General features: G+C 43.5%; 1 protein-coding gene across 1 annotated transcript in view; it reads right to left on the reverse strand.

The window, feature by feature from the left end:
* Positions 1 to 1,794: 1,794 nt before the first annotated feature.
* The window catches only part of pip4k2aa (phosphatidylinositol-5-phosphate 4-kinase, type II, alpha a), a 53,270-nt gene continuing 28,126 nt past the window's right edge, over positions 1,795 to 26,938 (reverse strand). The window contains exons 4-10 of the mRNA XM_063207365.1: positions 21,911 to 22,063; positions 19,935 to 20,081; positions 19,121 to 19,159; positions 8,835 to 8,948; positions 6,646 to 6,889; positions 5,980 to 6,083; positions 1,795 to 3,763 (exon numbers count right to left, since the gene is read on the reverse strand). Of these exons, the coding sequence (XP_063063435.1) occupies positions 3,683 to 3,763; positions 5,980 to 6,083; positions 6,646 to 6,889; positions 8,835 to 8,948; positions 19,121 to 19,159; positions 19,935 to 20,081; positions 21,911 to 22,063 (882 nt within the window). The 3' untranslated portion in view covers positions 1,795 to 3,682. The remainder of the gene's footprint in view (positions 3,764 to 5,979; positions 6,084 to 6,645; positions 6,890 to 8,834; positions 8,949 to 19,120; positions 19,160 to 19,934; positions 20,082 to 21,910; positions 22,064 to 26,938) is intronic.

A 26,938-nucleotide genomic window follows, 5' to 3' on the forward strand; every position in this document is an offset into this window, starting at 1 on the left:
AGAGAAATAGGGTTTCAATGTTGTGTCCTATTGAACTGCTCCTTGGCTAATGGAGGTGAGAATAAACACGAATTAAGGCGTTTAAAATATAGACTAGACCTGTCTTACAAGACCCGAAAATAAGTAGGCTAGTAACCTAAGGACAGGTTGAGTGGTCCCTTTAAACCACAATTTTATATATATATATATGTATATATATGGGGGCTGTAAAAGACTGTCCAAGTAAAAGACTGAAGGTACACACCAAATCAAATCGTTTTCGGTCCTGGCAGCACATAATCACATAGACAGTGATAGCCTACCCATGGAAGAAGACGGCAGTCACAGTCATACGTCACAGTGTGCGTAATACACAATATAATAATAATAATAATTATGGAGCCGGAGGGGTCATGAAAATATTATTCGCCACAATGTCACACATCAAATACATCCACAGAAAGAGGTCAAAGAAAACTGGATACTATTCATGCCAACTTCATATTAGAAAATAATATTTGACATTAGAAAGAAAAAAAATATTACAAAATACAAAATTAAATAATTCTGAGTACAAGGCACACTTTTGCACAGTGTACACTGAAAACAGTATAAAGCAGTTTTGGACCTTTTCAAAAAAATATTATATTATGGGGAGGACAAACAGTATTACAATGTAAAACCAAACCACATATAATGCAGAAAATATAAGCCATATGCAACATGCACTTTTACAGTTCTTAAGCATTGTACATTTTCAGAAACAATCTTCATTTATGAGACCACTTTAACTCAACACTGCAACACTTTCTTTTCTTTTTCTTTCTTTTTTTAAATAGTCACAATAGCATTTTTTGTTTTTGAATAAAAAGCAATGAAAAAATATATGTGCATATAATCTGTAACTCTATCCTAACTAACCCAATACTGGAAGCTTTCCACATGGACAAGACGTGAGGAGTTGTTTTAAATGCACATTACCTGGTCCTCTCTCACACTCTCTCTTTCTCTACCTATCGCACCGCACATGAGCTAAATTCCCTTGTAAGTTATGAAGCCAAGTGTACGGGATAAAAAATGAATATCATTTGGTTCTCTTCGTCATGTGCAAAATATACAAAGTATTAAAATTTTCTTGTCATTTTTTGTGGAAAACTGCCAATTCGAGACATTCAAGGGACAACATGACAATAGATTTACAAGAAGAAACATTCAATGAAAAAATAATACAAAAAAGCTTAAAACACAAATGCACAGAAATAAGAATAATCAATTGGCAAATAAAAAAAAACACGCACACAGGACAGAGCCACCCCCCCCCCCCCCCTCCTCCTCAACCCCACCTTAAAACACTGACAGGTCACACTATGTTGTGTGTACATTACAACATGACAGAGGTAAAGTATGGTTATGATTTCACTTACACACATTTCATCTCCTGTTTTGCGAAACGACCAATGGTGGTCTCCCCTCCATAGCGGCATTGTTGCAACAGGTAACAATGAACAGCCGACCATTTCTTTTATTTTATACATTTAAAAAAATAAAGGAATGGGGGCAATAAAAGTGCAACATTTTTTGTTTGTTTTAAGGTGCAGACGACTGGTGTAGGTCAATCTCTCACGTAACAGATTCAAGGATGGATATTGTGCAGTGATTATATATGCTTCCTCCCACTCCATCACTTCCCTTCAATACACCGCCCCCCTCCCACTCCCAAAGCCCAAACCAACTCTATCCTGTCTTCCCTTAATATGCCCCCCCCCACCCCCCCCCAACCCCCCTGCCCCCAAAAAACTAACAAATCCACGCAATTCAAATAAGACATTGTCCATTGAAGGCCTGTTTTTTTTTTTTTTTGCCCCGCCCCACCCAAGTCCCAAACCTTAAACCCAAATCCCAAAGTCTCTCTCCTTGGGGTTGGTAAGGTCCCAGCAAGTCTGGTCCAAAAAGTCAGAGAATGCGTGCCCATCAGTAACACAAGTGCTGGACCAAACAGAAGATAACTGGGAGGCAATGATAAAGGTCCGCAACACAGTTCTATGCCCCCAAAGAGTAATGGCACAAACCTCCATTAAACTTAGATTGGGAGCAATTGTGTTGCAGACCTTTATAATTTCCTTCAAATAAGTCTGGACCTTTAAAAGTGGACAAGGCTGTCGGTGCAGGGCAATGTGGTGGGTGAGTCTTATGGTGGATGTGGCACTCTGCTCCAGGGTACACAAGGTCATTGGAGGGAAGCAGGAGGACTGGGGGGCTTGGAGGAAGAGGAGCGCAGGGCTTGGAGGAGGAGGATCGGGGAGGGGGATTGGAGAAGGAGGAGCGGGGGGCTTGGAGCAGGAGGAGGACTAGATGCAGGGTGTCTCAGACGGCCTTGCTGACATCGTTGAATTGGGTTGGGTTGGGTTGGGGTAGGGATGCCTGGATTTCCAAAGCACCTTACAAGGATGCCTGGAGTGGACTGCCACAGGACTGGCTGTGTGGGTGGGTGGGATGCTGGACTGTGTCACTGGTTAGCAGAGTCGATGCAGGAGAGAAGGGGGTGCTTACAGTGGAAGACTAGGGAGTCTTTGGGCATCGCACAGCAGAGGAACCACAGAACAAAGTCTGGCCATGCTGGAGGTGGGCGTAGGGTGGTGGAGTCGGGTGTGGCTTATGAGTCAGGGGTGCAAGTCAAGCTACTTCCTTCCGTCCTTACCGGGTCCTTCCGCCCCCTTGCCTCAGGTGTTTCCCTGCCTCGTTGAGAAAACAATAACGCTTTCCTGCTGTCAGTCAGCGCAGAATGATTTCTGACGGGCTTTCCCCCATTCAATATCTCAATTGCAAATTAGATGATGACCTTTTGAATTGTTGTTTTTTGTAATATATTGAATAAACTTCAATGGCGTCATGAGGCTGAAAGCCACTGGAAAGGAGAAGAGGAAGGGCTTTGGCTTGCACCCCGTCTATGCACACAGGGTGTTGGTGCTTCCTGCTAAGGACAGCCGAGCATTGCCTTTCCACTCCAGAGTGGATGCTGCCATTTTATTTCATGTATTTCATGTGTATATATATATAACACGTATATTTATTTATTTTGCATTTTTGTATGAAATGTGCTGTCCATCTCCCTTCCCTGAACCTTCAAAACAAGGCAGGCAAATCAACAGCCGCAACAACAAGAACAAGGACAAGAACAAACAACAAGAAAAAGAAGACACATTAAAACGACGCAGTCACAGACATGCATTACCAAGCCATAAAAAGCCACTGTTTGCTTTCCCCTGCCCACTCAAAACTGTCTCTCCTTTGTCCTGTTCATGGTCCCAAAAAAATTGTCAATGACTGACAAAAAAAGGAAAACAACAAAAAATAAAAAAACAAGAAAGTAAAATGTAAACGAATGGTGGTTGTTAGCTGCAAAGTGGAGCTCCATGTAGCTGAGCCGCAGAGCATATGGGTGGGAGTGGGGGCAGAGGCAGGAGAGGGGGAATAGGAGGGGGCAGAGGCAGGCAAGAGGGGAGGGGAGGGGGGGAGGAAGGGAGGCAGGATGGGGGGCTGCCACATCCCTTCCCTCCCTCTTGTGTGCTATTCATTTCTCCACAACCGACACACACACAAACACAACCACCCACCAATACCCCCTTCCCAAATACCCCCGCGGCCCCTTCCACGTCACCCCTTGGGATGGGGGGCAGGCTGCATGCCGGGCGCCCCACCACCACTAGGGCAGGATGGTGGTGATGAAGTCGTAGAACCTCTTGGAGTACTGCTCCGGATTCACCGTGGAGATCTCAGCCCCTGCCTGTGGGAGAGAGAACAGCAGGGTGGTCAGAGGGTTCCAACAGAGATTCTAATAGCATTGTCAGGCTTCTAAAAGAGGTTCTAATAGAGCAGTGACAGTTCTAGATTCTAATAGCAGTCAGGCAGGCTTCTAAAAGAGCGTCTAATAGCACAGAACAGTATTGTACCTGAACTAGTTCAATGAACTATAGTTGAACTACAGATGAACTATGAACAAGTTCGTTCTAGTGCCTCTGAACGAACTACATGCGCCTTTGTTTAATTGGGTGCAATATTTCCTTAGTGTTCGAGTGAAAACCCAGGCAAATACATTGCAAAGAGCCACGATATCATAAGCTGACCACTAACATACATTTTCACTGTTCCCATAAAAATAATTGCTGTCTCTGGTGTTTGCCAATGATATTGAACAATACAGTAAGCAACAACCTCTTGCAAAAAACTTTAAAAAAAAAAAAAAGTTAATTCTATGAACGCACTATTAACTATGAATTGTGAACTATGAACAAACTAGTACATTTTTAAATGGGTGAACTGAACTTTGAACTAGTTCCAGTAGAAAATGAACTTTCCCAACATGAGGGTTCCAACAGATGTTCTAATTGCACAATAGGAGTTCCAATAGAGGTTCTGATGGCACAGGTAGAACTAATAAAGTCCTTCACATCAACATTAATGTGCACAAAACAACCCTGTTCATACATGATGGGATTCCTTAACTGCATCAGAACCCTCATGTAATACAAGACAGTCTGTTGTACAGAACATTTCAGAGAGACAATATGCTCAGTCAGAGGTCAGATATCTCCAGGATAAAAAAAACAAATGCTCTGCAGACGATTCTTCACCGAGATGGCAATATAATTAATGTGAATAAGTATGGGGTTTCAATATATTTCAATATGAGACGGTACACATGCATACACACAAGCATGTTGGCATGAACACACACGCACGCACCAAATCTTCACACATTACAACATGCATACCACACTTAACACAGGCACATTTCAGCCCATCAGAAAAGACCCCACGTTTATTTTTAAAACGGTTATATTTAAATCGGTTCAATATAGAAACCCATGCATGTGTAAATGGGCCATGGTATGTCCTTGGACTAGTCTCAATGTTACAAACAGCTAAATAACGAGAGCTCAGAAACTTAATTTAGGCGAGCAGCAGTGCACACTAAATTACAGAATGCCCTTGCCAAGATGAAAACACAGCTCCTTGGATGAAGCCATGCGGTGCAGCATTGATGCCCATTAAACCAAGAAATAGAAGAAATTACAGACACTCTAAATTTAACTCTAGCTACTTTGTTAGAGAGGAAATACATTCTGAAGTACTTTTTTTTAAATGCCCATGAACAATTATACTGACCGATTAAGGCAACCCACTTTGTACAACAACAACCCCATTGTTTTATTCAATGTAAAATGTAATACTTTGATCACAGAAATATCTGTCAGCTGTCACATGTCAACTCGGTGGGTTAGGTGCTGCAAATTCAGATGCAGATTGCTTAGTTTTTTGTGTAAATTCCAGAATATTGTACGGAAAGAACAACTTAAGCTATGTTTAGCATTTTAATAATGCTGTTGTTAATAATAATGCTGTAATACTGTTCTGTCTTGCCTTGGAAGACACAGAGACTTACTTTCTCACACGAACCCTGGGCAATTGGTGCCTTCTTGGCAGCCGCCAGAGCTGGTGTTTGAATGTGAGAATGTGTGTGTGCATTTGAAAGCACTTTGAGTCAGCTGTATAGTTGTGAAATTGTGCTATATTATAAATACATTTGACTGATTGACTGGGACCACTTGAGGTGTTTTGTGAACCACCACTGGTCCCAGAGCCAACCTGAGTACATTCATTATCCAAACTCCCGTCCTCCATTGTGCTTTTGGCCTTGTGATGACGTTACTAGACATCATTGACAATAGAAGTTAAATTCGATATCTGGCAAAAGCGCAATTCAAAGGTAATTTTCTCATTTGGAATCGGGATGTTGAATGAAGTCCCCTAAACGTTGTTGCGCCTAGGCTGACAGTGGGGAAACTTTATTGTTTTCTCCTGGTAGGCGGGACGAAATGCGAAACCACAAGCACAAGTCAAGGACGGGAGTTTGGATAATGGAATGCACCCCCAAGTGACTGCCATTCACTAAAGCAAAAATTATGCCAAAACCAGTCAGTCATCATGGCAGATACTTACTCCATGTTTAACTGTCTTGGCAGCGTGGGCTGCTTTCTTCTTGGCGTCATAATGAGTCAGGATGTCAATGATGGCCATGAAGTACACCTCTTTCCTCGGGGACGCTGGTGGAGAGAGCAGAAGAGCTTATTTAATATTAATACTTACCACCAGCTTATTGAATATTAATACTTAATATTTACCACCATACATTTCTAAGTATTCATTGTAATTTGGAAATTGACGCTTTTCAGGCATGAATAGGTGGATCTTGTTTTCCATGTCTGCAATTTGGAAAATTACAGACTTACATTACACACTCTACCTTTACATGAAACAATGCATTGTAAAATATGTGTACTGTATGCCCCACATGCTCAAGTGGTGGTTTGCATGTAGTTTATGTATAGTTATGAATTTAGTTACAGCCGATTGAAAAGCAGAGCACTATGACTACAGCTTTACTTCCTGGTAAGACAATGAAACTGCACTGTGTGTGTGTGTGTGTGTGTGTGTGTGTGTGTGTGTGTGTGTGTGTGTGTGTGTGTGTGTGTGTGTGTGTGTGTGTGTGTGTGTGTGTGTGTGTGTGTGTGTGTTTAAGAGAGGGAGCTAGAGAGAGTCTAATTGCTAATTTCTATGTGCTTGTGTCTGTGACTGTTTATGTCTTGTGAACTTCCCCCCACTCACCGTCGTGGCTCTTGATGGCGTAGACATCAATGTTGGGGTTGAACTCTCCGGGCGCGAAGGGTTTACCGTAGCTGTCCAGGGTGTTGCTGGGGCTGTCCGGGGGGGTACCCACGGCCCCGTCGCTGTCCCCCGCCTCCTCCTCCCCATCCCCCTCCTCAATCTCCTCCTCCTCCAGCTCCGCCCGCTCCACGTCATGGATGCCCACCAGCAGACTGTAATCCATCAGCTTCAGCTGCGCCATGAACTACAGTGCACCCACGTACACACACACAAACGCACGCACGCGCACACACACACACACACACACACACACACACACACACACACACACCTACAGATGAATAAACACACAGATATACAGGTGCACACACATTCCTGTGCACATACACGTACACACGCATTATCAGCCGTATTCTTAGTCTGTTTGGCTCTGATGAGATCATGATAAACAAAATTTCTTCAGATGGTGTCAAGCATGTGTGGTGGTAACCAAGTGAGTAATACAAGTGTCCACATGGAAATTCCCAGGCTATGATTTAATATAAACGAGTCGTGATCTTTTTTTTTTTTGCTGAGGACATGATGCTTTCTCTGATATGTTCCAGCTTCTAATTATTGCTGGCAATATTACTGTGTTGTAACCAAGTCTAGACTCAAAGAAAGAAGGCGCACCTTGCAATTAACAACGCTATGCAAAGTGCTTTCTCTTTCTTGAAAAAATCCCTCACACCCTCATATAGGCAGTTGTGAGTAAGCGGTTAAGGCGCCAGACTTGTAGTCCAAAAGTTTCCGGTTCAACTCCAGACCCGTCAGGTTGGTGGGGGGAGTAATTAACCAGTTCTCCCCCATCCTCCTCCATACCTCAGGTACCCTAAGCATGGTACCGTCCCGCCGCACTGCTCCCTTGCGGCGCCACTGGGGGCTGCCCCCTTGCACGGATGAGACATAAATGTAATTTTGTTGTGTGCAGTGTCCACTTGTGTGCTGTGGAGTACTGTGTCACCATGAAAATAGGAGTTGGAGTTTCCCAGGTGGGCTTTCACTCCTTTTTCAATTCATCAAAGATGTCCTCTCAACGTAATTTCATTAATATTGCTGTGTTCCCCATTGTTATTGAATGTGCTACGCGTTGGTCCTGTAAAAAACTTTCTGGATGCTTTGTTTCAAGCTGTTTTTGCAAGCTAGCAAGGTGGCTTGTGGAGAAACGAGAGGGTCTTCCAGGTTTGTCGTCTAAAACGGTCTCTGATTGGCTCCCTCCTCCTGCTCTGCGGAGAGATCATCTAAAGTTAGAGTCGCCACTTCCCCGGGTGGTACTGCACTATAGGGCCGCCAACAGAGGTGCAGTCTCCATTCAGGGCTGTGGTCTTTCGACAGCAACCCCTAGGCGAGCTGCAGGCATGGACCAACCAGAGTGGGACGGCTGTATGTATGAGGCTTTGTGCTGTGTGTGTACCTGAGAGTAGCAACCAGCTGATAGCTAACCTAAGCTAGGTTTTGGGCCACCAGGCGTTGCTGGTTTTGAAAACAAGCAGAAAAAAATTACTTGACATGTTTTTAGAAAAATGGATCGACATAAACCTTTGTTGGCAACGCCCTCTTTCAATGTGACGCAACACAGAAAGGCTTTCGTGATTCGCTCGTTTCTCTGCATTGTTTATGTTAATTGGGAAACACCGGGAAATACAGCCAGCCGAGGTGACGCACCGCTATGAGAGCCTAGCATGCGAGTTAACTTGGGGTGACCGTCCGATTTTCAAAAGGAGTGAGTAAAACTGTGTTTTATCGGAAGATGGCCTTTAAGAGTAAAGCGGAAGCCTGCTCCAAGTTGAAAATTGGACAAAATCTAGACAAACATATTGGCTGTGGCTGTTTTGTGTTGGGGAATTCAGAATTCAGAATGCTCATGGTGGACTTCTATTCTACTCCTAACTGCCATCATTTGCAGAACAATTACAACATTTAAGATTTTGAAAACTTGCCAAAACCACGAGCCACAAAAAATGTAGTTGAACAAAATGTGTGTAGTTTCACACATGGTCTGACTGTACAATGTCAAAAACAGCAGAAACACACACACACACACGCACGCACGCACGCACGCACGCACGCACGCACACACTAACATGCATACGCGCACGCACACATGCACACACACGCACACAGATAAAGATAAAACCCCACAAATTCACCTCAACATCTTTCCTAAGTTTGTCGAGAAACATCTTCTTGTTGTCCCCATCGATGTAGATCTTTTGTCGGTCATTGATGAAGTCATTGTCTTTGTACGTGGGCAGCTCCTTAGCCTGAATATAGAGACAAAAAAACAAAGGTTTGATTACCCATCCAATCGGTTTAACTGGACAGAAGAGTGAAATCTAACCAACCTATTTCACACTTGTATTATTGTATTATAATAGACATTTCTGTCCATTTCATAAAGACAAAAAACAAAACAAAGCTAAGATGTAACAGATGATCACATGATGTCAGAGAAAAAGACTGTTGCAAAAAAACAACAAAAGCTATTTGGGGGAAGTGAGAGGGAATGGGAACAAAAGTCTGGCGAGGACAAATATAGGAAGTGCAGTGTCTGTGGTGGCCTCGAGCTTTGATAGGCGACACAGGCGAACCCTGTAATTATGGCAGGGCCATCGGCAGAGTAGAGCAGCAGAGCAGAGCATGGAGAGTTGAAGTCAGAGCAAGAGGTAATTCTACTTGAAGACAAGCCCTTTGACTTAGTATTGCTACAACACTGAACCCATAAGACCCCTCTATTAGGAGAGTTACCTCTTGCTTTGTGTGACCTTCGCTACGTTAGTCACTAAACACCACTGTATCTTTCCATTATAGTAACTCCCATCCTCGCCCTTTGTTTGTGGCCTCGCGCTTTGCTGATGCCCTGCCTCCCTGTTAAAAACAATAACGTTTCCACGCTGTCAGTCTTGCCACAACAACTTTTGAGGGCCAATTCCCCATTCAACATCCCAATTACACATGAGGAAATGACCTGTGAATTGCACTTTTGCGAGATATGGAATTAAACTTCTGTTGTCTATGACATGTTGCGACATCACAAGGCCACAAGCACAAGGGAGGACTGCAGTTAGGATAATGGAATGAACTGAATGAACTTGAATGAAAATCCCCCCAAAGCTGAGCACTCTTCTACTTGCAGTACCGCCGGTAACCACCGGGAGTGCTAATGCACTGTGTTAAACGAGCCTGTGCTGCTCCTGTTATATGGGGGAGGTCACAGCATGAGGTGCAGCGCAGGGAGGATGCAAACTAGCGGGGCAGGAAGGAAGTGCTAAATGCGGTGGACAAATCGAGGATGTAATGATAGTGGGGATGACACCTGTTGCACAGAGACGGCGGGTTATGCAACACGCCCAACTAGTTGCAGACAGATACGAGTACGCACACACACGCGCACGCACACACACACACAAGCACACACACAAATATGCAGTTGTCACCAGAAATAACTACCACATAGGCATAAAGGCACACCCACACCACATGCAGACACACAAAGTGAGTCATCCAGAGTTGAGGATAACCCAGCCAGGGCCTTAACCCAGCCCTGTAAAGTGGTACAGGTGGTATCAGTGGTACAATCATGGCTGATTACAAAACGGTAAACTCAGGCACAGCAACTAAACCGAGGCTCGACTTAACGCTTATAGCTTAGTCGGCTCAATCAGGTACATCACCCTAAACTGGACAGGAGGGTTTATGCCTATTAACACTGATGGAGTTTCCTCTACAGCAATGGTTCTCAAAGGCATAAGCCTTGACACTTTTTATGAAGTAAACCTGCTCTATTTTCTTCAGATGGCCCACATTTGTCCCACAATGTGGTACTGTTTCACATTCATAAACATTAACATTTGAAAACTTAAAAGCAATCTCTTCCCCACCCCCCTTGTTTTCTGCCTTTCTAAATTGGCCCTCATCATCAAAATGTTGATGTCAATAGTTTTGTGTCTGTCTAGTTTTGTGTCCAGTCAATGCAATGGGATTAGCATGGTGGCGACACAGTTTGAGCGTAAACCATTGGTTACACAGCTTTGTGTGAGCCTAGAGTATACATTCCCTGCTAAAGTCTGACTTGCCAGATTAGTAAGGCCTACATAGTGGAAACCTTGGGTAAGGTTACCTGCAGACTGAAGGACTATTACTGAAGGAAGCATTTATCCAAAAGATGATGGCAGAAAATGTTTCTTCTTATTTTTTCTTTGCATTCATCCATCAAAAGCTTGTCTGATTCGGGTTGTTTGCCTCGCACCAAAGATGAAGGAGGCAGGCAGAGAATAAACAGAAACAGTAGCTGTTTTAGGGAGATAGCGAGCCAACACGAACTTTCTTCAGCCGAGAGGGAGACTAAGAAATCAACAGCTAATTAAACTGCACTGCTTCGATCTATCCACCGAAGGCAGACTCCCGTTTCTGCCGTCCAAAGTACGCCAGAGACACAGAGGAAATGAGAAATCAATGCTGGATCTAGGTCATCGAAAGTGCTCGAGACCTCACTCCCTCTCTCTCTCTGTACCTTCACCCCCCCTCTCTCTTCCTGCTTTCTCTCTCTCTCCATGTAAATCTTTTTTTCCCACTATCTCTCTCTTCCTTGCTCCATCTTCACCTCTCTCTCTCTCTCTCCATCTCTCTCATCTCACCTCATCGGCCCCGCCAGTCTCTCAGCAGGCCATGCAGATAATCACTTTGTCATCCAGAATTACTGAGGTGAGCTCACATCTGAGGTGAGCCGCTATTTGAAACATCAGAGCCCAGGAAGAAAGCAACTACACTACACTACAGAATGCCACACACTACACTACGCAGCACTACACCACACATTACACTACACTACACTTGCATATCGACTTGTTTAGTTACCGTAGGTACAGTATTCTTAATCAAATATCTACAGTAGATTGTGATGCATACAAAAAAGTAGAACCAGCAGTGCTACCTCTTTTTTACAATAACATTTAACATACAACAATGCATAATATTCTTGACTGGGTCGAGGAGTGCAAGAGGAGTGTACAAATGTGTGTGTGTGTGAGAATTGCCTAAGAAGATCAGGAGGCAGACGAGCCAAGACGAGCCGAGACGAGACAAGACTGTTCACAGGGATCAGCCGAGTAAGCTCAGGGGTGAGACTGGGCCCTATTGTCACACTAAAAATAAATACACTAGCTCACACTGACTGACTGGCACGCACGCACGCACGCACGCACGCACGCACACGCACACGCACACGCACACGCACACGCACACGCACACGCACACGCACACGCACACGCACACGCACACGCACACACACACACACACACACACACACACACACACACACACACAGTAGGTGTTTACAGCAAGACATAAAACACCCCTTCAAGCGCTATTAATAGTGTTTTTGTCATTCTGGCCTATCAGAAGACAGGAGTGAAGAGAAAACAGGAAAGGATAAAACTGAGAAGCGGAGACGAGACGAGACGGGGAAAGAAGATGAGGGAGGAGAGGAAGATAATAAGATAGAGGGGGAGGAGAGGAAAGGAGACAGCAGACGAGAGGAGGGGAAAGACCAGAGAGGAATGGAGAGAAGGGAAGGAGAGGAGAAAGGAAAAGCAGAGGAGAATGGAGGAGAGGAGAGAGGTGAGGTAAGGAGGAGGGAGAGAAGATAAGAGAGAGGAGAGGGATAAGAGATGAAGGAGGAGAGGGAGAGAGAGGAGAGGAGAGGAGAGGAGAGGAAGGGATAGGAAAGAGGAGAGAGGAGAGGAATGTTACAGAGGTGCTATTTCATCCCTCTGGAGAGGCAGACGTCTCCCTGACTTTGACACTGCACAACAGACAGCACAGTCAGACAGTCAGACAGCTGGTGTGGTCTAAAACGGGTAGGAAAGTAGACAAAAATAGACGCGGCAGTAATGTCAACACTTCTGACAGATCCCAATGTGGAGCGGCCTCTCACACAGGGGGAAATAAAGCACATGTGAAGAGCATTGCAAAAAAGAAACACAAGGTACGCATACCTACGGAATGTTATGGGCAAACTCTCCTTAAAGAAAAACTGCACCAATTTCTGATGGATGGATGGACCAACATAGAGGCGCACTGAGCCCAGAAGGGGAAATAAAGCACATATGAAGTGCATTGTCAAAAAAAACCCACAAGGTGCACATTAGGGGCAGCCGTGGCCTAATGGTTAAGGAGGAGGTCTTAAGGTCAGAGGGTTGCAGGTTCGAATCCCACCCTTAGCCTCTCCCTACACCTCCATCCACGGCTGGAAGTGTCCTTGAGTAAGGCACCTAACCACATTGCTCCAGGGACTGTAACCAATACCCTGCAAATAACTGTAAGCTGCTTTGGATAAAAGTGTCAGCTAAGTGTAATGTAATGTACCTACAGTACACTGTGTGCAAACTCTCCTAAAAGCAAACTGGTGTCCAAATGATGGACGGACGGACATAGTGGCACATAGAGTTTCTAGACACAACTAGTGGCGATCCTACAAGCAGTCGAGCCCCAGGCGACACCCCCTTCAAGTGCTCCGCCCCCGGTGAGTTCAAGATGAAGGACATTTGCTGTGTTCCATTATTCACCCTCTGTACTGTGTACCTTGTTTGAGTGCAGTGAAGTACCCTTTCCACCCTCCGCAATTCACGAGGCGAGTACATTCCGATTCCCGTTCTGTCTGATACACTTAACGGAAATGACGGTTGGTCGCGTGACATCCGAGTTTACCAACCGCCAATATGCAATTCAACACGGAAGGCACTGTTCCTTATGCTAACACTTTTTAAAGTTACCCCTGCCTCTAATACACATGGCGATTGTCTTTGGAATCAAAACTATGCTGTTATCACGGAGATTCAACCTTTTGACAGATCTGGCACTCAACTACGTCACAAACATGGCGGCCGTTGAGTGCGAAAAGTGTACAGTAACACCACACTTCGAAAAATGGCCGTTTTGGGGGCGTTATCCGGGTAATTTACAGTACACTTTACCGTCGCGATTAGAAATGGAACACCCTGCGTACCCAAACACAGTGCGGAAAGGGCGGTAAGTACGGGTAATGGAACACAGCAATTGTGAGTGAGTGTGTATATGAGTCATCTTGCAATTAGCATGAAATACCCATACATAAGAATTACACCTCTAACAAGAATACAGATTGGCCTCTTTTTGCAGATGGGCCCACCGCCGGCCCTGTTCACACTTTGCTTCAAAGACTCAACTACACCATAAAAACAATGCTATTGACAGAAAGCATTCTAATATACTACATTCTAATACACTACATTCTAGTACACTACTACATTCAAATGTAAAGTACATTTGAATGTAGTAGTGTATTAAGTTAACACATTTAAAGTTGTATGTGTACGTACTGTGTGTAATTGAGTAAATGTGATGAAATGTAGAGTGCACAGAGAAGACCTCAATGCCAACAAAGTGAGTGAGTTTGCCTTTGTGTGTGTGTGTGAGAGAGAGCGAGAGCGCAAGAGAGAGAGAGAGAGAGAGAGAGAGAGAGAGAGAGAGAGAGAGAGAGAGTGAGTCAAATAGAGAGGGAGCAAGACTAAAAAAAGAGAGCAGGAGATCGGGATAGAGAGAGAAAGAGGATAGACAGAGGGATAGACAGTAAAATATAGAAACCAAAGGAGCGTTTGACACTGTCCTCAACCCTGGTGCTGTTTTGGGGATGGGGCAAACTGTGAGTTTCCATGTGGGGTGGCAGGTTGGGTGATGGATGTTGTGAGGGGGTGCGGTGTTACTGTGCCCTTGCCGACTGGGAAATGCCGAGGGGAGGATTAGGCCCACTCATGTGTGTCAGGAGAAAGAAGGGGATTACTATTGTGGCCTATTCACCTCACAACACCTCTGCCTGGGTCCCCGAGCTCACGGACCATAGAGAGAGGGATCAACTGAGGTTTCCAAGCAAAGCAGTTGTGGCAGGTGTGGTCAAGGTCAATGAGAGGGGTTTTCATTGAGGCGCTCACACAGAGCGCTCTGGCATTGACAATACGTTTTTTACATGTGTATGAGACGTTACTGCAAGGCTTACATTATGCATATGACATGCTGCATTGGACAGAAACAGGTGACGCAAGTGGCCCTTCCTCTGAGTGGTCACAATCGGGGCTTGGCATTGACTTTTTTTTACATTACATTACATTATATTACATTATATTTGGCAGACGCTTTATACAAAGCAACTCACAACCAAGGAGGAACACTTGCAGATGCAAAGTGCACGGCTGCCCCATTGTCAAGTCTTGGTCACAAGCACTGAGGTCACAACACTGATCTCACCGGAGTGAGGGATCTGACCTCTTTCATACAGCAGCGGTGGCAGCAGCAGCAGCAACAGGTGGATAGACTCAGTGAGAAGTTCCCTTACAACAGTTTTAAACAATGACAACATGTGACTCAAGTTCCCTCACAACCATTATACGCGTCTTTGAGTGTCATTAAAATATCTGTATAAAATCTATGTATTATTATTATTACTAGAATTACTATTGTTATTGTTATTATTATAATTATTATTATTATTGACAATACATGTAAATCGTGTTTGAGATGGAATAACACATGGCTTATATTGGGGTGGTAGATGATTGTACATGGTTTTTATTATGTGCCTGCTTTATTAGAGAGGAACTGAGTTATAAAAATGTCAGAAAATGAGTTGATGTATGCCGCATGACTGTCTATGGTTTCTGTTGTGATCTGAAATGCCTTCATTCTAAATCGTAAAGTGATTAAGAGAGTAAAAGAATCTGTTGAGGGCTTGTTTTTTTGTTTTTTTAATAATTATTTTTCATCTAGATTGTTTCAGCATCATCCATGAGTAAGCACTTTATTACCGAGTTAATTATTATTCCTTTGAAATGCAATGCTTGAAATACAATCTTTTTTATTATTATTACTTTGTTTTATGTGCAGGCTGTGATCATTAAAGAAAGTCATGGAGCAGGAGGAGGAAGTGCCATTCATGTGATTATCAATTTTTCCTCTTTTGCCTCGGCAAACAATAACAGAAGTACAATGTGAAACAGTTACGCAAATGCAGTGTCCTTTTGTATTCCAATAACTACTGCTGGTACAATACGTGGGTTGTGCTTACTTCAAAACGGAAAAACCAACATCACTACTACCACCACCGCTACTACTAGTGTTAGCCCTACATGACCCCAGTCCATTCTCTCAGCTCAACCTTTTGGAACCTTTACCATTTATGTCACAGACGTACTGAAAAGCTAAATATAAGTCCGCTGGGGCCATCCAGTTCACTGTTCCACTGTGTACACACACGCACACAAACGCACGCACACGCACAAGCCCTTGCTGCTGTCCAAAATACCGCTCCTGAGACTGAGCTGTAGGCACACTAGCTAGGCGGAGGGTAGAATACTTATGTCGCGTTCCAGACCAGTGAAATGACATGGACATGGGATTTCTCCTACCTAACTTATTCCAACTCCCACCTAAAAGCATTCCAGGCAGTTAAACTATAGCAGCCACGGCAATTTCACTTACTTTTGGAGAGGTGTTTTGATATGAGCCAAATGAGACCAAATGATAATTTTCTATTATATGTTACATTCATGTTGACCCAATTTAGCGCAATAACATGAAGATTTTGGGTTAAAATAGCTATGCCTAAAATAAACGCACATGAAGAGAGATAAAGTTTATATAGTGGCTCCAAGCGCAGCGCCATTATCCTCCGACTTCAGTTGATGTGGGAGTACGTTGAGTAGGTTCGCTAGAAGGAGATCCCACTTTGACCGACATTCCAGGGCTTTTTTGTATTGGGAGATAGGAGAAATCCCATGTCCCACTAGTTTAGATTGGGTCAGGATTCAGGAAGACACCATAAGTCTGTGCGATACACACAATGGTTGTTTGTGGTTGTTTTATGTAGTATGGCTTTCGCTGCCAACAGAAAAAAACTTAACCACTCTTAACCACATTTGGTCTTCCAGTGACATGGATTTGGGTTTTGTGTGCATTTATGTGGGCATATTTATATGTCTGTACGTACATATTACAACAATAAATACAGGTGTTTATTAAATGCACTTAAAAACAGTAATAAAAAAAAATGGTTTCCAGAAACGGTGAGCTGTCGTAATTTCATGACAGATCTGTAATGATTTAATGAGCTTAATGATGGGGGGCAAAACATTTTCGATGGAAATCAGCAAATTCCAGCTCATTATGCGTGGACAAATGAACATGGGCTGAAACAGCTGGTTTAGCAGAACAGCTTCATCCACATCTCTACACATACAGTATGTTGTTTTTTCTTGTTTATGAGTCATTTGCGTTATGAGCATACATCTGCAAGACTGTGTGCTAATCATTACTGCCTGTATCTACCATCCAATTATTTTAAGCACATTTTAAAATAAATGATGAATACATTAATAGGCATGTAGAACAGCCTAAAAGCAGTCCCACGCCATAGCTTGTCAACTTGAAAGAGGAATGGGAAGCTAACCTATGGAAACTGAAAGAAATGGTAGTTTCACTGTTACGCTGTGCACTGAAAGTACTGTGATAACACAATCGACAGTCTACAGCAGTACTCACAATCAGGAACGCCTGGTTTTAATGTCAAGTTTTTTTTGCCACACTACCAAGGAACTGTTGAGCAGCTACTTTGAGCATTTTAAACGATTTAAAAATAGCAATGTCTCTGAGCATCCTTTGAGCCCTCATCACTGATTGTGACAGAAATGATAAGAATAGGAACAGTACCCAGGCACCAGCCCACAATGTCTGAGAAAGTAAATGAGTAAAAATTATGTCATTTAATAACGTATGCAGGCCTGTGTATTACATGTGTATAATGTACTTGATTTTATGACAGTGTAATGATACTGATGATAACTGTGCTCAATTGAACATCTGTATTTAAATACTAACAATAAAGCACTTCCTACTACTACTTCTTCTACTTGAATACTTGCCATTTAAAGGCAGCAATATTGAATGCTTTCCAAGTTACTATAATGACCTTAACAAGTAACTGATGCTTAAACGAGTCATTGGTAGTGAAGATGCGAGTGAAGACAGGAATGAAGACAGTCAACCAAGCAGTGAGGTGAAAACCAAACTTCCAACATCTAGTGAGTCAACCTCAAAGTCCCGAACCTGGGACGCGAAGTCTCAAACATTGTGCGATTAAACTACACGTACATTTGAATGGTAGTCTGCATCTTCAGGAGGATAAGAGAAAGAGATAAAGATGTTCTCCATAAGAAATGGCAGAGGATGGAGTGGCTTTAATAAACATGCTCGAATTCTGTGTTTTTCAACCGGTAGAACATTAATGTGGCATGAGTTAGGCGTGTCATGGAAAATGGCTGAATTGTTAACATAGGCAAAAGAATTTCATTTTCGGTCAACATCTTCAATTGGGGGTGCACCTTTTTTCACAGGAAAAAAATGCCTTGGTTCAAAAATGTTGAAAACCCCCTGCACACTGACGACTGCACAGTCAGTTCACCTGCAGTATCATTAACATGCACACCTCCTACGGGTTCCTTGGTATTTGTTTAAGCTACCACATGCAACAGCTAGCGGTTATGAGGTGGTGGAAAGGTGTGGATTAACCACAGTTGTGGTGGAGCACTGTATACCTACGTATCCATTCCACACAGGCTTCTGCTCACCTGAGACCAAATGCCATCATGACATTCAGAGGAAACAGTACAATTTAATAGCACACCAGCTTAATGTTCCAGCTTGCAGTGACACTAAATCTGTTTTGTCCTTGAAGGCACAAAGACTTTTCTGGTGCAAAAATGTGCTCTGAAATGATTGATTTCTATGTCTGATCATTCCCAAAATAAAATGAGAATGTGACCTCTTCACAACCTCTTAACACATTAGTCAACCAAACACATGGAAATAGGTACATGGGATAGGTTAGGACTATGATAATGAGGGAAAATGGTGTCACACTACAGTAGGAGGAGGCTTACGGTAAGTGATTTTGCAAGCTAACAAATAAGATTAATCGAATAACATAAACTAAGACAGAAAAGCTGTTGAAAAGGTACTGAATAGTGGAACGAATGATGTGAAAAATGATCAGGAAGCTATTTCCCCAAGAGTTAATGTGAGAGTGTAAAGAAAAATGTCCTGGCGACTCTGATCAAAGCCGTAATCAATCTAGTACTACCATTTCTGTCTTGGCCTCCCTTAAGCTCTCCACATATCCCATTTAGACCAGCAGTGACCAGTTAGACCACATATTCAGTGTACTAAAAAGCATTTTCACACACACACAGAGAGAGAGAGAGAGAGAGAGAGAGAGAGAGAGAGAGAGAGAGAGAGAGAGAGAGAGAGAGAGAGAGAGAGAGAGAGAGAGAGAGAGAGAGAGAGAGAGAGAGAGAGAGAGAGAGAGAGAGAACTCGACAAGGGTTTAGGCATGGGTTAGAATTACAGTTACCTTCTCCTTGTCACTGGCCTCCCTGGCAACTGTGGAACCCTGTGAAACAGAAGACAGAAGACAGCGTTTAAAAAAGGAGTGACATTGGCGTCCATTACATGTTTCGTCAGTTATCGGGTGTTAATGGACTGGCAGTTAAATGCTGAACAGAAGAAAATCGGGGGCACCCCTTTCCAGACGGTTCCTTGACTCAAAAAAGTTCAATTATAAGCAACCAATCATCTTTTCAAAGCTTGAAACTGTCAAGATCCAAAAGAGGAAGTCCAGTTGCTTACAACTTAAAAAGGCCTGGGTAAAGGGTAATATTTTAGAAGGAATAAAGTCTGTGACACCAAGGCTCCCGAAAAGTGACTTACAAAGAAGTTGAGAATTTATTTGTTTAACTTCAGTTTCTACCTCTTAATCCAGCATCCAGACTGTTTTACGTAGATACGCATGTGATTTTCATTTGCTGTACAATCAACCCAGACAATTAAAAAAAAAAAAACTTCTGCACACCGACCACTTTGCTGTGTTCTTTAATACGGTCTAGACAAGGTCTAAGACCAAAACATATAGAACACAGCAAAATGGTCAGTGTGAGGGAGTTTTTTCAAATTGCCTGTGAGCCAGTTAATGGAAAATTCATACAGAGTAATAATAATTTAGAATACATACGTATGTTTAAATATGCTTAATTTTATTTTAAGAAATTCACAAGGTCTACAGGTTACGGTCTGCTTAGTGCCCCATGGGTCATCTCCTACGAAACTGCCAGCTGAGGTGTGTGGAAAAACACAAGCTTTACAAACTTCCAGAAGGTTCCCTGTCTCACCTTCAGGTCGTACTTCTTGTAGACGGACAGCCGGTGGCTGAAGACGTTGCGTGTGACAATCATGTAGGTCTCGTCCCCGTCCACCGTCAGCCGGTACATGCCTAGGAACTGAGGCAGCAGCGTGCCACCGTGACACTCCACGATGAACTGCAAAGGCACATGGTAAATGGACAGGGCCGGATTAAAGCCCACTCTAGATATGGCTATAGCCTAGGGGCCACCACCTGCCAGGTTGAATCCAATTGGCTAAAGTGGGGGAATACATCAATAGTTGCAGAATTGTGGCAAAATGATTTTTCAGTTTTAGTAATATTCATTCCTGGCTTCGTTTTATGCTGCCGTCTACGCAATTTTTTCCGCTTAATTTGCATTCTGGAGGGACCTAGAACAACATTTTAGAACGTACCATTTTAATCCGGCCCTATAAATGGACTGCATTTACAGTTCTGGTATATTATCCCTTTCTGAGTCTCTTGGTTTGCCCACCAATAATCAATCAAGCACTGGTGTGACAATTATCTCTGATGCATTTTACTTGGGAATCCACTACAACTGAGTGTTATACTCCACAATTTCGTTGCCTCTTTTGCAATGACAGTAAACTCTTGAATCTTGAACTTAAAATAATGTTTCCAAAACACTCCAGTGGTTGACTTGGCTTATAACTTGTGGAGTGAGTGGCACAGCCAAAAGTCTACTTAGGGTTGCTGCAATACATTTGGAGCACAATACAGAGTGCAGACCTATTCAGTCATCGCCTCCTGGAGTCCAAACACTTAAGTGGTGGAAATGCATAATGTACACTTGACTCATTACTTGGACCACCAGATAGCTGTTGCTGGTTGACAGTAACCAAAACCACAATGACTGTGTGTCTCTGTGTGTGTTTCCCTGTGGGAGGCAGCAATACAGCTATACAGTCCAGGAGGCAATGGCATGGCCCCCCCCCCCCCCCAAATCTGTACATACACCACTACTCCTCCTGCTCCCTCTCTTCATTTAACTCCTTCTACTCCTCCACCTCCCCCTCTTCCTGTTCCACATGCTCCATCTCCTTGTCCTTCTTCCCCAATCAGTCATCTTCCTCCTTCTCCTCCTCAATCCACCTTCTCCTCTCCCTTCTCCCCCTCCTCCTCCTCCTCCTCATGCCCTCCTTCTCCCTGGTGAAGTGGATGAGAAAGGAGTGGGGGGATGGAGAGCTAGCTAGCCAGCTGGATCATGTCTTGGGTTTCATTTTTAAACAGATGTTTTAATCAGCTGCAGCTCTGGACTCCGAGCATAGAGCACAGCACTGAACCGTAAATCAGGTCCAGGGCTCAGGGGATTTCTCAAGGCACGGGGTGAGCTTTAGTGTGTGTGTGTGTGTGTGTGTGTGTGTGTGTGTGTGTGTGTGTGTGTGTGTGTGTGTGTGTGTGTGTGTGTGTGTGTGTGTGTGTGTGTGTGTGTGTGTGTGTGTGTGTGTGTGTGTGTGTGTGTGTGTGTGTGTGTGTGTGTGTGTGTGTGTGTGTGTGTGTTGTCTAGCATTGCGCTTGACTTATTGAGTTGAGTTCACGTGCTTGGAAAGACAAAGGTTAGAAATCATGTTCCATGCATGATTTTCTGCTGAATTTCCTTTTTTCAACTTTTTTTTTCATATGAATAATAAACTAAATATCTTGGGAGAAAATGTTAGCATCATTTGTGGGATGGCAGAGAACAAGTCTCGCCAGAATAATTATTTTTACAGTCAATTCAATGAAGCAGTAAGAATAATTTCTCAGTAATTATTGCAATTGTGTATTCTCCACTAACTTGTAATAAAATCTGTGTCGGATGGGCCCCAAAGTGTCTAATTTCACATTAAATGATCCTATGACAGGGTGAGTACCAGGTGATACTTTGTGAGGATACTTTGGTGATACTTTGTGTGCATATCTGGTGATGATACTGTGTGTAGCCTGTAGCCAGTGTAGTAGTAGCTGTGGTGGGGTGCGTACCTGGTGGTACTTCTTGAGTATGTTGTGCATCTCGGCCACGTCCTCGCTGCTGATAGTCTTGATGACGTACCTCTTGTCGTAGGACGTGTGAAATCGAGCGCCGCTGCGGCCCTGTGCATCACTCGTCACAGGAGCGCTACGAGTCAGAGAGTTCTGAGGAGAAAAACATTATACAGTATTATATTACACTTTGCTGACACTTTTATCCAAAGCGAGTTACAGATATTGCAGGTTATTGGTTACAGTTCTTGACAACCCATAAAAAGATATTATCTGGTCTTTTCCGTCCTCCGTACATTACATTACATACAAACAAAAAATATGCAACAATGCCTACATGAAGACGCTTTACCACATCAACACCAACTGAGGTGTCAATTCCTCAAGTTCAGTATGGCCACGTTTACATGTTTTTTTAAATTCCAAATGAATAATTCAGAATTAAATAACTGCATCGTTTACATTGTGCTTTCGTTGAATGCAGAACTGTGACGTGTTAACAGGATGTTTTCAAAGCGGAATTAAGCGGAATGAATTTATTCAGAATTCAATTGAAATTACACTCAGATTCAACCAGGTCTGAATCAGTTGAGCATAATAAGAATTCAAGATGTTTAATCCAGAATTAACTCAAATTACACGTCAGTTAGTGGAAAGGCAGAGTTGGGTATGAGAGGAACAGAAAAAGTGGAGAGAAGGAGGGATTTAGGTATGTGTGTGTGCTTGTGTGTGTGTGTGTGTGTGTGTGTGTGTGTGTGTGTGTGTGTGTGTGTGTGTGTGTGTGTGTGTGTGTGTGTGTGTGTGTGTGTGTGTGTGTGTGTGTGTGTGTGTGTGTGTGGCAGGCAGTCTTGTTCTGCTCGGCTGGAGAAGGTGAGTGGCAGTCACAGCTGTCAGGGCCCTGGCGCTTTCTGAATCCCTGTGTCTCACACATGCACACACACACGTGCACACACGCAGGCGCGTACATACGCACGCACACACAAACACAAACACAAACACACAAGCACACACGCATACCTAAATCCCTCCTTCTCTCCACTTTTTCTGTTTTCCATTTCTTTGTCTCATTCTCACAGTCTCACAGTCCATCTCTTACTGTGCCTGCTTCTTTCTCGCCTACCTCTCTCTCTTGCTCTCTCTTCTTCCATTCTAATTAAGAAGCTGTTTAAACACATATGGATATTTTTGAAAACAAATTGTTTTTGGCCTCTTGTTTATTCGTAAACGGACATTTAGAAGGCTCATTTGAAAACTACTTTTAAAAACATCCCATGTAGGGGGCCAAAACACACCTGTCACAACAGAGTTCCCCCCCTTTGTGTTTACACGTGAATGGATAAATTTTTTTTTTAAAAATATGTCCGCATACGTATGTGTAACCAGCAAGGGCAGGGGAAAGGCAGCTGGCTACAACTGTCACCAAAATTACATTACACTACATTATGCTTAGCTGACGTCAGAGATGTGGACTTGTGACTTGGACTTGAGTCAGACTTAAGTCACAAATTACTTCATTTGAGGCTTGACTTGGCAATATTAGGAATGACTTGAGACTTGACCTGACTTGACAGTTTTAGCTTGCAATGACATGTCAAGTCTACATATATTACATTTTCTGCATTTGTATGTGAAAATATTATATGAAGAATTAAATGATTTGCTTGTCTTCCTGTGCTAGTAGGCTAGCTCATGATGTTATGAGATTATGCCATGTTACCGTGGCTTACAGAGTAATGTTTTTAGGAATATATTTACCGTTATCACACCAGACCTGGTGTGTGAATGTGGAAATCTATAGGTCTATGTGTTTGTGGATATGGAAAGCGCTTTGAGACAAATTCATTGTTGTGATACTGCGCTACCTAAATACATGTTGTATTGTATTGCATATTCATACAGTTATTTACAGGGTATTGGTCGCAGTCCTTGGAGCAATGTGCGGTTAGGTGTCTTGCTCAAGGGCACTTCAGCTACGGATGGAGGTGTAGGGAGAGGTAACGGTGGGATTTGAACCTGCAACCCTCTGATCTTGTCCACCTCCCTATCCATTAGGCCACGGCTTCCCCCAAAAGCCTGTTATACAATAGATCGTGGACTGAGGGAAGCACGCACGAACCCGGAGAGGTAATGGCACAAACGTGGGCACAGATCCACACATACACACACACACACCTCCATTGTGCCTCTTATGTCTTAAGCAGGAGAACTGAAAGAAAACTGAGGATCTGAGGCAAGGTTCATTCCAGCAATGACACGCACGCACGCACGCACGCACGCGCGCGCGTGCACACACACACTCGCGCACGCAGTCCGTTTTATGTACGCACGCGGAAGTGTGAATACAGATGAGCATCAGAGAGAGTTATGGGACAGAGTTTTGGCAAAGCTTTCCCTGCTCAGCACAGGTCATCCCAAGGCGAGTCCAGTACCTCACAGAATTATGTGAAATGAACATGAACCACTGTAACACAAAATCTGTAGCAGTTTACGAACTGCTAATTCAGTGATGGGGTCACGGAAGTGCTTTCGCAATGTCTACTCAAAAAACATTTCTTACTGACAGGTTAGGGTTAGGGAGTATTTTGGTCTGTGCACACACAGTGTATACTACTAACATTCTTTGAAAACACTTCTGAGACCTCAACATAGAATTTTGGAAAAATCTGTGAAACTGCCACCGATTTCATGTCCCAAGGGTATGTGTTCATTTCACTGACTTATGTGAGATCAGGCTGCTCTACTCTACAGTACGTGCCTAGAGAGACATATGAGCCTACACCATGGCACATGATGACGACATGATTCAAGTTTCAGTTTTGGGCTTAATTTCACTCCAGGACTAAAAAGTTAGAAGGCAAATTCTTTCCCATCATCTTTTGTTGTTCATGAATGTGTAATGTTTAATGTTAACACAGTACAACCTTTTGCATATCTCAGTATGTTTTCATAGGGTTCCAAAACGAGCCTATAGCTCAAATTGAAACTCAATTTAACAAAAGATGAGGTGAAACAAAGGTGCAGTATTAAGAGAATACTGAGAGGCTTGTTAGGTGGTGTTTTGCATTCCAATGCTGCCAAGTGGGGGGTGCAGTGATATTGGATGTCTCCCCTCGGCTATAACAAGGTCCCCAGGCAGACAGACAGAGAGAGAGAAAGAGAGAGAGGGGGGGGGAAGAGAGGGAGCAGGGAGTGTGAGAAAAGCAGAGAGTGACAGAGAAAGAAAGAGAGAGAACCAGAGAGACAGAGGAGGAGATCTAGAAAGAGAGAGAGGAGGGAGTGAAAGAGAGAAACAGCCGTTGGGCTTCAAAGGAGGTCAGGCCTCCGGCTGGTTAAATCCCCTGGCCAGGAACAGATGACTGGATCCCAGGAGCTCCACACAGGGTCACACCACTCCAGCAAGCCAGCTCCCAAAACGACACAAGATGAGGGGAGTGAGAGAGAAGTGGGGATAGATGGTGCAAAAGAGCAGGCACGTGCACTCCAATACGGCAGGGGAGGCACGGCCTCACCAGCTCCAGATGATTATGATGAGATGCAGTAAATGTGAATAATAGTTACAATAACAGCTATTGTTGTCTAGCATCTGCACCATAACTACCATTTGAGTAGTGTTTAAACTGTTTCACTCGTTCTCAATCATTTTTGTGGCCAAAATCGTAATATTTGCCCATTTCATGTCAAATTCCTCCGAATACGCCGAATTTGGGGCAACTCTGAATTTGCCTCACCCCCGGATTGCGCAATACCTCGTTAACAAGCTTCAGCGCATGCGCCATTTTGCTCGTTCTGTGAATGCAACCTGGTAATATTGTATTAAACGTTTTTATACACTTAATAGAAGTATGTATGGTGTGCCCTCATTTCCTGATAATTTTTTTACTATTTTCTACGTGTGATTATCATTTCTTTACTCTGAACGCTTTGGCATAACGCCCACTGAAAGATACAGCGGTGAGGCCAGCAGTAGCCTGGCCGCAGACTCCTTCTGGAGTTGAGAGTATTGCTGGCCAGTTACGTCATAGCGAATCTGAAGTTCACAATACTGTCAGTCGGTGTTGTTGGCTAGCTTGTTCTCTTTGACTGCTACAAGTGGATTTCATAACGACACTAAGAGCATTCTCAAAGTTGGATTTCCAAGGGGAAAATATGTGATAAAGAATGGAGGACCGACAGAGCTGAAGGGTTTGCTACTGCAGATGACCGATCAGAAGATTATAACTACCCGATCATTTCAAAGTGAGTGGTACAACAGAAACTATTTTTTTGTTTCCCCTGTCTTGTTTGCAACCGGCGAGAATGTGTGGAAGACCATTCGCATGGGATTTTACGACTTAATTTACTAAGGACTAAAGGAGCCTCACGAAACACAAATCCTCGCGGCTACTCATATTCATATTCAATGCCAAATTGCTTTGGACGTTTGGTGCGTCTCGAATAGATGTGGCTTTGGATGAACAGCACCGGCTAAAGTAACGTTAGCATGCGCAACTCCAAAGTGAAGGAAAAGAGCGGCGCATGGACCTGATGTACAAGTTAAAGGTAAGATCAGTGTTTCCTATCTGTGTGAAGCCTGTGTTTGTGAGACCCGTGGGGATAGAGTGAATCCGCCGTGATTCTGTCTGGTGTGGTGGTAGCTTTTGTGATCTGAACAGGATTCTCATGTGCCCTGTAACTGTTTGTAAAGTTGAGTACAGGGTACCGTTGAGGTAAATCAAATATACCCGTGTAACTACAAGACTCTGATCTAATTCCAAAGTGTAGGCATAACATAAATGACAGTCCCAAAATATTTGGTGACCATATCGAAGCTTGTGTAGTAATCTCTGTTTAAATGTCGTAGCCTCGTACAAGTAGATGTAGGCCTACATTTGCACGAGAATCCGGTGCTTATCACTAAAGTTATCACACCAGTTTGTTCGCCGTGGTGCTCAGCGGTCTATATGACACCATGTTTTGAATCCTGTGTGTGTGTGTTTCATTGAGCATCCGCCGTGATGTGGTTTATGTGAGACCACTGTTTGAATCCTG

Source organism: Engraulis encrasicolus, chromosome 9 (genome assembly GCF_034702125.1).
Source record: "Engraulis encrasicolus isolate BLACKSEA-1 chromosome 9, IST_EnEncr_1.0, whole genome shotgun sequence".
Classification (NCBI taxonomy): Eukaryota; Metazoa; Chordata; class Actinopteri; order Clupeiformes; family Engraulidae; genus Engraulis; species Engraulis encrasicolus.